General features: G+C 37.6%; 1 protein-coding gene across 2 annotated transcripts in view; it reads left to right on the forward strand.

The window, feature by feature from the left end:
• LOC131572754 (chemokine-like protein TAFA-2) overlaps positions 1 to 12954 on the forward strand; it is a 175690-nt gene that overhangs the window by 117713 nt on the left and 45023 nt on the right. For both annotated transcript variants that reach the window (XR_009276045.1, XM_058826074.1), the window contains exon 2: positions 10612 to 10718. Coding sequence is in view for 1 of the 2 variants with exons in the window: in XM_058826074.1 (XP_058682057.1) it covers positions 10613 to 10718 (106 nt within the window). In the remaining variant the exon portion in view is untranslated. The remainder of the gene's footprint in view (positions 1 to 10611; positions 10719 to 12954) is intronic.

Raw genomic sequence — 12954 nt, forward strand, 5'->3', positions numbered from 1 at the left:
GGATCTGAAAAGGCTTTTCAGATTAATCACAACCAAAAGGGCATCTCATCCAAGTATAAAATAATTATAATAATTACCTCCTTCCTCGTGAGATTATAGGGCTGCATCTACATTAGCAAACAGTTTATTCCTACAGAAGTGATTTTGTAAACCCAAACTGTTGTTGCTGGGGACATGATGTCCACATTATATTAATTTAATGGAAGAGATTGTTTTTGACTAGCCCTTGTGTCCTGAATGGATAACCCCTTAACTGTAGGAATGCATTAGGTACACTCTCAGGCTAATCCTTTGCTTAATTTTTATCTAAAAGGGATTAATTTGCTGTGAATCATTCCAGAATCATTCTATGATCTGATCCAGACCATAGTAAATGGAGAAAATTTGAAAATTTGTTTGAAAATTGAAGTCCAGCTCCAAACTGAAATGCTGTCATGAATGCACCTTGCAAGAGACCAAGGAGCTAGAGGAACAAAACACTATTTATTGATTTGTTTTGTCACTCATTCTCCTGTTGTTCTCTACCTACAAATCTCACACTACATACCATGCAGCAGGAAGCTGGGTATAGAACTTTTAACAAGTACTGGTTATGACTGGTTATTTCATGAGCCCCTGGCCATATTAAAATGCCATTGCAAGGCAGGCATAGTACATGCCAAAGAGAGTGTATTATTTCTTGAGGTAGACTCATTTGGATGAAAATCAGTGTTGAAGCTCCAAATGACTCTTGCATAGCTGCTGTTACCCGTCAAAAGGGGGTATTTGAAAAGGGAGTGGGAAATTGAATTGTTTTTTCAAGGAAAACTGAGTGCCATTTAGATAATTTAGCTATCATTAACCAACGACCTGGCTTTAATTCATTCCTAGCAAGCCATCACAAAAATACCCTGAATTTTCTGTTTTCAGTATGAGCTGGTATTAATAATATCTTACTGTTTTAGAATACTGACAAGGAAGTGGAGACTGAGAGTCAAAATTGTCTAGCATATTGGGTCTAAAGATAGCATTAGTTATTATAGTCTATGCAACAGATTAGATAAAGTGCCAGGGCCAAAACCTCACAAATATTTGATAAAGCCCAATGAAGAGAGAAAAAAAGCCATTTTTCTTTTCTATGAGTAGAAAATTCATATTTTCTTCTGTGTGGGCATACCTCTGCTGAGTGCAAGGCACTGTGTCTGTATTACCTGCTGGACTTTATGTTCTACTTCCCAGCTGGTAGCTGAAGGTTGTTTGTGCAGCCTGGATTGCTTTCTTTAGCATCTCTCAGAGTGAAAAAAGTCTTTTTCTATGCATATGCTTAGGAACAGAGATTTGCATTATGTACTAGATCCATATTTTGGAAGAGTCTGGTCTAACTTCGATCTCACTTTTTTTTTCTGAAAGTGTTGCCTGTGGTGGCTGTGACAAATGGGCATGTGTTAGGGCTTGACATTAAAAGAGTGGAGGAACATGTTCCAACTGTGTTTCGACTAGGTTTACTCCCAGTTGACAACTCTCCTGTCTTCTTAGTGTGTTATGTCAGCTGTTAGAGCTATTTTGGTCATTGCACAAGCAAGCGTCATAGTTTTCTGTGATTTGAGCAACCTTTCATTTTTATTTACACTTGAACCCTTACTTTCAAGTGTGACCCAAAATGTGTGGGAGTCAGGTATGAAACACATATTAGGCTCAAACCTACTATTATTTGTCAGAAGTGCTACTATGCCTATTGACAGATATAATTATCATGAAAATAACAGGGGAGAACTTAGTCTGACTCCTGCTTCCCTAATCATCTGCAGAGGTCTGTCAGTGTTATTTGCCAGAAGAATTTTTCGGAAAAAATAAAATTTAACTTTCAGTTGGGTATTCATGCAATAGAATCTGATCATACAGATTTCAGGTCTAGCAAGATTGTGTAATATAATGATGGCCTTCATCCATACTCATATCCATGTAAGAATCCCAGAATTAGTCCTCCACTATTCATTGAAAGACATTATGTTTAAGATAGTAGTCATCTTAAATAGATCTAATAACAACAACAGAGATTTTTAAATTTCTGTATCCACACTTCCAAAATACTTCTATTGATATAGTTTCTTCTGTTACCTGAAAATACTTGCACTTGAAAGTACATCATTTTTAGTTTCTACGTCTCTAATTTTCTATATATTTTCTACTTTTTCTTTGTTTCTGTTCCTGTGGGAAACAAGACTTCATCTCTCGACAGTTGTTATGCTTGCCAGCTTTACTCTTCCATGTTATCATCGTTAAAAACAGGATGACAATATGAAGATTTTAAATTTAAAACATAAGTGATAGAAAAGAGAGTGAGTTCTAAATAAAGTGAGGGAGTCTTAATTATGAAATAATCACCCATGCTCAACAGTTTGACTTTAACTGACTGAAGTTAGTCAAAAAGCAGTTTTGTTCCTGAATAATCCACCAGTATAGTACTGCGACTTTTTGGGTCACCTTGAATTTTGTGACACAGAGATGCCAATTATGCCTTGAAGACATTAAAACAGTAAGAAGATATATTCATCTTAATCAAATATTCATCAGTATAGATAGTTTTTGGATGGAACACAATGTGGGTTCAGGTAATTAGTGAGAACACTCACAGTTGTTTTTACTGTGAAATGCTGTTACTTTAGGAGTTTTTCTGAGAAGAATGAAATGATGTGGGAGAAATCACTTCAGTAATGAATTTGCAAAGAACTTGCTTATAGTTTTCCACATGAAAAAAACTAGTTCTTGTGTTCCTGTACTAGAGTACAAGAAAGGAATCATGGTATTGATATAGAGACAAGACTCTGGAATCACAGAGCTAAATGTTCTGATCCTGCCTGCTGGCGAGATACCATTTCTTATAGATATGCTTTTTTGCCCACACTGTGTTTATTTCCTTTTGATTTCTCCGGTTCCCTTCAGGCTTTGCTTTGCTTCACAAGTCAAGCTCTTTAAAACTCCTCCTGTGGTAGAGACTTTATTCCTCTGGCTGGAAGGCTGTCCTCATATTTTTTGTGGGTTCAGTTTCACTTTCATATAGATGACTGGCCAGGATTGTATAGATTATTCTGAATCATAGTTTAAGAAACTTCATACTTGTCCTTCTGTGTCTTTATTAGAAATACATCAGTCAGTAATTTATGGGATTTGCCTTTTTCACAGCCATCCTGTATCGTATTGATACTGATGTGCTCCTGGTGATCAGCTTAAATAAACAAATTGTTTTTACATCTGTTGTTTCAGATGATGAGCTCCCAACTTGTGGCAGAAATGCTATTAATTCCTGATACTCCCTTACGACATGCTGTTACTGCACCTGGATTCACCTTTCAATTCTTGTAATCCACAGTGTCTTCAACTTAATGTAGAAGTTCTGTAGCAACACTGTAGAAAATGCTTTATTTAAACCAGACAAATTATATCTACTTCATTTCTTTGTCTAGAAAATGAGCTATCAAAAAGACCTGTCAAATTAGTCTGGCACGAGCTACCTTTGGTAACACTGCTTCATTTTATCCTATGTTCTATTTACTTCCCTGTCTTTAATTTATCTTTTTCTTCAAAGTCTTCAAAGCCCTTGCAAACTGAAGAGGTCAGACTAATAGGCTTACACTTGCCCAGATCATTTTTGGCCTTGCTTTTAAATATGGGCACTTCAGTTCCCATTCTCCACTAATATTTGATGCTTTCTCTGCCTTCATAGATTTGGAAGCTTATCTCTGCCACTGCAATGGCCTTTATGAAATCACAGTGCACCTAGTGATTCTGATCTTAGTGAGAGATTTTGTTTGAAGCTCATTGCACAGTTATCTTTTTTTTTTTTCACAGTTAAGCTTTTGATTGGTTAGTGAGATATGAATAAAGAAAATTTAAATAACCATCTGCAGGAGGATCACATGTAAGATATAAGCAAATACTGCTGCCTTGATGATTAAGTGAATAGCTAGTACCCCCTGCAACTTAAAGCTCCCTTAAGCATAGAAACTGGGAGAGATGTAGTTTAAAGTGGCATGATAATATCAGAGCAAATGATGAGAATTGGAGCCTAAGTACACTCTAATACTGAACACTTCATGGTCAGAGATTATTTTGCAAAGGTGTTGGACATCATTGGGCAGCTTAAAGATATTTTAATACCTTGGATGTTTAAGTATTCCATAATGTTTTGTTCTAGCATTTAAAAACTCAGTGAATTGAACGTGTAGGTTTAATGCTAGATTATTACTTTTAGTTTTATGTTTCCATAAATACATAGAAGTATAGAACCAAACCTCCCAAAAATTCACAGCATTTTGTTTCTTCATACTGAGTAACATGTCAGCATTAATGTTCATCAGGAGAATATTCTTTTGCTGATCCTCATGAAATGACCAAGAAAGAATTTCGTCAGCTAAATACATCTGTATTGTTTTAGTTGAAACTGGCTAGAAGGGCTGTGCATTTCTTGTTGACAATTTCTTTGCTTTCTTTATTGTTTTCAATTAGGTGTTGTATCGGAAAATTAATGAAGATGAAAATTACTATCAACTGTGTGTACAGAGATCTGGGGTTAATCTGGAAACAGGGGACATTAACATTGATAGCATTTTAGAGGGAAGACTGTTCATCACAACCACACATACGCTTTTGGAAGAAATAAATTCTTTCCATCATCTCTCAGTATTTCTTGCTGGGAGATGGAATGCAGCTAGGTGGCTAAAGCATTTTATACCTCTGGCAGTTTGAGGATTCATACTTATCAGATTTTGGAAACAATAATATATATGTAAATTTCACATCCAAGTGCTCTGGGACTGTTGGCAAATGTAATTACCTGTATGTGCATCTGTCTACAATTTCTCTCTGCTGGGACACTAATTGAAGTATGCAAAGAAGAATTTTTTCGTTTGTTTGTTTATTGCATGTTTTCATACATTCCATAACTCTTTATTTTTCAGATATTTGAGACATTTTCTTTTCTTGAAACTGTCTCTTCTTATAAAAGCTTACTTGCTAATCTCTTTCCAAGAACTCATGTTGTGTACATACATTTCTGTATGTGCTTAAATTTAAGTATGTTCTTAAGGTACACTCATTTAAATAGAAGACAAATATGGGCATACATATCAATTGTATGTTAAAGGACTTTTGGCAAGATTTAATTTACCTCAGAGTCCTAGGTTTTAGCACAGCAGCCTTTCTAAACCCCTCTTTATGGCATTAAAGCCACAAAATCTTCAGTTTTCTTCCACTGCTACACTTAACAAAGTAATAGTGACAACATTAATGTAAGGGTCTGTCTGGAGTGCTTTAACTATTACTGAATATTTCTTAGTAGTGGGGCTAAGCTCTCTATGACTACTTATTCTGGCTATTAAAATACCCACACTGCTAAACAACTTTTTAAAAAAAACCCTAACAAACCCACCTATTTTGTTTTGTATGCAGGGATTTCCCACATATCCAATGTGAGATTAGCGTGCATTTCCAGGCTCAATGCCTATTGTCTTTCTTTCATTGCTCACCTAGATCAAAGAAAGTGGCTTGTGAGAACGTGTCCATGTTTGTCCCCCAGCTTCCTTTTGGAATCAGAGTGCACTTTGTGTCTGATCCAGGCTGTGATGTATGAAGCAGGACCAAGATTGATTTTCACAAGCTGCCTTGTACCTGAAGTAATGAGAGTGGCAAATTACTTGTTCCCTGAGCAAACATGACAGGAATGTCATAGAGGGAATTTATATATATGCAAATGCACAGGGGTCACATCGGTGTTACTTTGACAAAGCGACCTTATTCACCAGGGGGCCATTTTTATATCTGCATTAGTCTACACTGAAAAGGCTGAATAAAACTGCAAATACCTGCGTGTGGGACGTAGCAACTAACACAACTAATAAATAATGTACGATTCAACACAGTAGAGAAGATAATTTAAATGACTGCATTATTTCTGTACAAGAGACTTGGGGTCTCAAGTGATTTCTACTACTCATTTAGGCTTTTTCTGAAGTAGAAAATAAAATATTTGTCATAAAAAGAAGACTAAGAGAGTGTGGGATTAATTTTCTATCAGATTTTTGTCTCAAGCATTTTGTCATGACTCAGTAGAGAAATAGGCTCATGTATCTCATTGCATTCACAGGGTCTGTGTATTTGCAAAAGGCAAATGGACCTTACTGACAGTGAAACTTCCCACATATGAAAGCAGGAATGAATGAATTTTGAACAGTTTCAGAGAATCTGTTGTTTGTAAAGAAGAGAAAAACAAGGAACAACAGATGTAAATGCTGTTACTCTTAGGAAACAGATGAGAGTTTTTGTGTAGATGCTTTTAAAGGTGGAATAAAAGCTATTGTTTCCTTACATTTTTTACTTCTCAGCAACGAAGATGACATGATTTTGTACTTCACCTAAAATCAGAAAGCAAGGCACTTTAGCACTGGTCATACAATATAAGGTAATTTCCATGTGATTCTCCTTTAATTCTGAACTATTGGCAAGGTGACTGATCTCAAGTCCAGAAACAAAGAAGGAAGAAAGTAGAAACGCTAAGGCTTATGGATACTACATTGAAAATACACATCTGTACATGGCATTTTCAGTACAGCTGAATGGTTGGACCCCATCTGTTGTTGAAAGTAGGCTGACAGTGAGGTGGAGCAGTGACAAGGAGAGCCTGTGCAAAACTGGGGTGTATTCACAGTTTGCTGTTGAGCCACAGCAGGCAGGGAGAGGGATTTCTGCTGACATTGCAGTTTGTGAAACTCCTCTGCAGCATCAGATATGGCTTCTCCCTGAGAAAAAAAGTCCTGCAGTTTTTTGTCACTAATCACCAAAACAGCCTATTCTTGAGTTCATGATACCAGACTGGTTTGGTCTCATGGAGTGTGCTTCAGTCAAAAGAAATTTTAGGGAGCAAAAGAAACAAATCCTATGGATGTATTCCTTGCGTTATGGTGTCAGTGAAGAGCTGGGCACAACAGAGCCATCTCACACTCGGCCACTGCCTGTTTGAATTATGTGGGTGACATATTTTTGTTATATTTTGAATGTGTTCCCGAGCCACAAAAGGAGCTATCTTTCTTTTTTGTTGCCTCAAAGCACATTGAAAAATGAACTCAAACATGGCAGACTTTCATGTCCTCTTTTGTGTGAAAGTGCAGAGAATTCCTTGGGTTTATTTCCAATATGTTGTGTTAGAAACTGAAGGAAATTTTTTGTTACACATAAAGCTCATGTGTAAAATTGATTTTCAGATGTAGGTGTTTCCTGTAGCGTGGCTATTCTCTGTTTTGATCAGCTTTGGCTTATGTGGCATTATTGAAGGCTGGATGGATCACAGTGAGGGAGAGGTTCTGCAGAAAAGAAAGTAAATAAAAGAATAAATGCCTCAGAAAGAAAACTATTCAGGTTAATATCTATAGTTTGTGGGGCTCTTCATCACCTCTAGTAAAAGCAGACATCATTTCAGAGCTTATTTGTCCTACTTAACACAGCCAGCTATGTTAGTGTAATAACAGTACTGAACTGCACTCAATTTTATTTCCTGGATGCACTTACTTGGCATAGATCAGGGTTGCAAGAGGCTAATAGTTGTTTCATAGCTGAGGGCAAGCGCTATCTAGTCCTAAGTCTTCTCAGTGCTCTATCATTGGCTGTTTTGCAAATCCATAACAAAATAACCAGCATCAGGATTTCAGAGCCCAGGTGATAATGCATGCAATGAGATACTGATCATATCTCATGGCCTCTTTGCCCTCTCCTTTTCTAGCTCTTGACTTTTTTGATGTGAATCCATCCCAACCTCTCAGCTTCTTGGAGTACAAACCCTTCATTTTTTGTTTCTGGGGCTGTATTGCTACAGTGTGGTCCTTGTGTGTAGCAGGGCTGCTCGGAGCAGACAGCTTCCCATCTTGCTTGTGCTTATGCAGCCTCTTGTCTGTCCTTGGACTGACCACTGTGAGGGACAATGCACACGATCACAGGTCTGGGTCTAGGGTTATATGGCATAATTACATTGAAGCTTAACATCATCTTCCAGCTTTTTTTCTATTTGAGCAGCTGTATGTTATGAATGCTTTGATCAGTTTTTTTTCCATAGTTCTTCTGGTGGCCTCTGAACTATTAGTCCCAAACTAGAACTGCTACTTGTACTGATTTTTCTGTTAATTATGTCTATTATGGCACTACTATTAGACACAGTTCAGATTTTTTGTCCTTCTAAAGGCAAATACCACAAATAACTAGTGCAAAATAATGTGATAGGCTTGTGGTGCAGAAAATGGTGTATAGTTTTTCTTGTGTTTGGGAAACGTGGCAATGGCAATGAGGCCAGGCTTTCTGTGTCAAAGCTGAAACCCTTCCCTGACTTTGCAGGAAACAGTCTCACTCAGTGCTAGCTTACTCCCTTTTGGTGTGCTCAGCTGTAGGTAGGGGTTTGTATCTTCGCTCTGTCATGCATCCTGAGGGCTGCTGTTCTCAGGCAGAGAGGTTGGTTTTCTCTCTTTCCCCTGCCACTGCTGTTTTTCCTGATGCATTTACATTTTCTGATGTGCATTTGCTGCCAGTCTTGCAGCACAGGGAGGGAATCTGGCATCAGCAGAATACAGGAAGAAACTGTATTAGATTCAACCTTGCTTTAATGGTGCAAGTCCCACTGGGTTTTGAGCAGCGTTATGTAGGTGAGAAAGAAAGATTTGATTTTAATGAGAGATGACTTGGCACCGGCAGCATAACAGGTGTATATGAGAATCTAGAGTAAAAGAGTTAATTCACATTCTTTTCACAGAGATAGCTGTGGAAGAGCATGTGCTGAATGTGCATTCCAGTCTCATTTTTTTGTTCTTGTTTACAGTGACAAATAATGTATTTCCCTTTAGCTTTGAGTGGTTCATAAACCAGAGCTGATGATGAATATGCAGTTTACACTCCAAAGGCACTGGAATCAGTACAAGAAGGCAGACCTTAGAGTGGTTCACAGCACACTGTGATCTCTGCTGTGATTATTAATCAGACAGGCTTTCAGGGGCACATGCACCATCCTGGTTACAGCACTTGCTTACTCCTCTCTCCTTTTGCTTGATAAACATGATGTCTAAACCTCTGGGAAACACACAATAAATGTGTGACTTCTGTAAAAGAATGCTGAGCTTTGTTTGCTCTGAATTCATGTTTAAAATGGTTTGGTGCACTCTTCAGTGGGTTGTTAGTTTCAGTCGTGTTTTCTTACACACAGCCTGCTCATCAGTCTCCTGGAGAGCTAGACTGGCAGTTCTGGGGGAAGTGGTCTGGTTTCAAGTCTGGAAGTCATAAGTGGAGTTGTGGGGTGTGTGTTGCCTTATCAGCATGTGGTGTTGTATTTGAAAGAAATTTGCTGAAAGGAGAGGAATTGTTTTGAAGAAGTGGAAAATGATTTGGGACTTTGAACATATTACTGGTTAAATCTGTATTAGAGCAGTCTGCATTTCAGAGTTGTGGTTGCTCAAGATAGCAGTGTACACAAGCGGAGAAAAAGAGATGCACTTGGATTCTTTTGGGTTTCTTATGAACATAATAGGAGACAAATGTGCAACCATAACGAAGCAATGCATTTTTTTCTGCACAGAAAGACAACCTAGTTCCAGGCATTACAATACAGCAACAATTTTGTTCAAGTAATCAAATTTTCACCTTTTCTAGTAAAAATTGTTTGAAATAGTTATCGTTGTTCCATTGACCTATCAGCAGCAACATGACCATTGTGTAGAGCTGTTTCATAGCCAGGTCCTTAGGGTTCTTCCACAGGGAAGAAGTGAGAGAAGGACTCCTTATTGTACCTCTTGCCGCTCTCTGCACAACTGTAATCCTTAAGCACTAGAGCCTCCATGTCTGAACTTGTCTTTTTGGCAGGTGGAGAGGTGTTTTGTCTTTGGTGGAGGTTACTGAGAAATAAGTCATGTGTTATCTTGTGCTTGAACCACTCTGGTGGCTTGCTGTCACAGTGAAAACATCAGTGAGTGAGATGAGGGGAGCTCTGTGCAATTTCCCATGGTGCAGTAAATCAAATCTTTTCATTACCCAGAGGTAGACAGGAGAGAGGGTAGTGAATCTGCCCTGCTCTACTTCATGTTTCCAAACCACTCAGGTCTTCCTAACAGGATTTCCCTGCAGGAGGATTGGAACACGAGCTGAAGGTCTATTCAAATCTGTTATTGCCTTAGGAATCATGGGCACAATCCAAAAAGAGCTGCAATCCCAGAAGTTAAAAACACCACTGTGTGATCAGAAACAAGTGCACTACCATGACTGTTTGCAGACACAGTAGTGGAACTGCTCAGTTTATCAAAACCTGCTCAGAGATGCATAGATTCCTTCTTTCCAGCTTTGTTATGAACAGTGTTTGTGCCCTGAGAGAAATGATGATAATGTTGAATTCTCCTGGTAGTGACTAGGGTGGAGGAATGCTGTCAGACCAGGGAGGGAGGTTATGTTGCAGCTCTGTGTACCTCATTTAGAGCTAAGCAGAATTTAAGAATTTAGGATTGTGAGCTGGACAGTTATAAAAACTTAGTCAATTCTCCTTAAATGAAGAAGAAGATGTATTTTTAAGAAATCTTATGATAAATATTTAATATTGTGTATTTTTGTTTTCAGGATGAATAAGAGATACTTACAGAAAGCAACAAAGGGAAAACTGCTAATAATAATATTTGTTGTAACGCTGTGGGGGAAATTAGCATCTGGGGCAAATCACCATAAAGGTAAGAAATTCTATTCTGTTCTGTCATGCTGTTTTATCTGTGGCCTCCATCAACAAATTCAGAAGGGTCTGGTCTGTGCAACCTTTTCTCCTCATGCGTATTTGTGTCTTCTGATACTGGTTCACTAATCAGCATCAAGGAGTAAGAGTTTTCAATGGATAGACTTTTACTAATCTATTGAAAGTTTAAGTGATTTTGTAATAATGGTATAGTTGAAAAAATGTTAAAAACGTGATGAAAAAATAGTGGATACTTTTTGTCTCATAAAAATAGTTATATCAGCAGATACATATGATGAAAATTAATTTCTGGAATGAACCCTAGAAAGAAACAGTTTTTAGTAACTTATATGATGCTTCTGTGGGCAATTATCTACCAGTACTAACTTCATGGATAATGTGTATTGAATTAAATTGTATCATCATCAAAAAAAGACTGCTGCTTTGCAGTATTGTCTGATTTCTATTCTTCACTCCTAACCCCTGACCAGGAACTTTTTGTGACAATGTGAGATTTGTTTCCTCTTGGTCATGCCAGCCTTTGATATTTATGTATATGTACCAACACAAGCTGCAATGGATTATTTAATATTGTTAAAAGGTCTTCAGCATGTGTGTTCCTGTTAAACCTAACACAAGGAACAAGCTCTCCAGATTCACAAACTGATGCCTTCTTATAGGCTAATATAACTTGAAATGTGATCTGCAGTATAACAGGATTTTGAACTCCACTTCTCATCATCATTTAGAGTCTGTTGGCTGTTTATCTGCTTATACAAGATCAGAATATACTCTAACAACATGGATATAGCAAGGGTGGGACATAAGCATTACCACAAGCTAAGGAGTTAAACCCAGAGGAAGGATTCCAAAAAACCCAGTTAGTTAATTTCTCTGGTTCCATGTACATTTTATAATGTTCATTCTGATGATAGGATTTTATGAGCAAGTATTTTTGTATATCAAGCTGCTAGATATTTTTATGTTGTGTGAAGATACCTTTCTTCCAAATGCTCCACTGATTAAGGACTTCAGGATGCAGAGACACTTTCTGCAAAGTCTTATACAAGTTGCAATTTTCCTCAGACAAAACAGAATCTGATGTGGACCTGCAGGCCACCAGGTGGGCATCATGCCAGACAAGAACCATGCTGATACCCTTTGCTCAGCCTCATTTCCCCTCCAGACCAAAATATGGATTTTTGCTGTGGCTTCCCAGTTTAGTTATCCATTGGAAAAGAGCCAAGGTATCCTAGCCTGCATTCAGAGTTCTTTTGCCTTGATTATTTCTCTTTAAACATCCCAAAAGACGATATCCAGACCATTTTGATTCCATACACAAGGGCTAGTCAAGCTGTGCTTGTTTCTGTGGAATTCAAATTTTGCCAAAATATGCTTGCTGTACTTTTTGGAAAACCGATGAGTAAAACCTATCACCATGTACTTCATAGAAACAAATTATAACCATAAGGACAATTTTGGGATGTAGTGCTTCATAATTGAGAACAAAAACATCCACCACCAGTTGTAGCTTTTCTGTGCAAGAGAAACCTCAGCAGACCTATACCATTGTTTATCTGGACAGTGCTTGTTGTTTGAGCCTCAGCGTTAGAGCAGAGATAACGTAAGGAATATTTAAGTTAATTTTTTTAGATAAAAAAAAGTGCATCGGCCCCCCCTTAAAAATAATATTTTTAGCTGTGGGGACATCTTTAAATACCTGCAAGCTAACAAAAAGCTCCTTTTTCTTTAATTTGTATCTTTTTATGCCTTTAACACAATATATGAAGAAGTCTTGCAGGGAAAAATAATAATGAGAAGCATGACTTGAGTGTTTAATTTGGAAAAGCAACTACTTTACCTGTTCAATTTCTTTTGGAAAGAAAAAATATTCAGAAAGGTTTTGGCTTGTGGATTTAGTAAATCAACTATTCTCATTGTATATTGGGGATTTTTTAAAAAAAGCAAAAGTCAGAGTTATGCAACTCAATTACCATTGATTTCCAAATATACTGGGAGTTCAAATTCCCATTGTGTCATAGAAGATATTCCCTCTGCTCTCATGGCAAAAATTGAGCTAAGGTACATTGGAGGAGAACTTGACGCTGTTCACCTTTTCATGGAGTTTCCAAATACTGAGAAACATGTGAGTTTTTTCAGCACTAATTATCCCTAGCATCATTAATCTTCATTTCTAGAAGTCTTTACTAATATATTGACATGACAAACCCTAATGA

The sequence above is a fragment of the Poecile atricapillus genome, chromosome Z (assembly GCF_030490865.1).
Source record: "Poecile atricapillus isolate bPoeAtr1 chromosome Z, bPoeAtr1.hap1, whole genome shotgun sequence".
Taxonomy (NCBI): Eukaryota; Metazoa; Chordata; class Aves; order Passeriformes; family Paridae; genus Poecile; species Poecile atricapillus.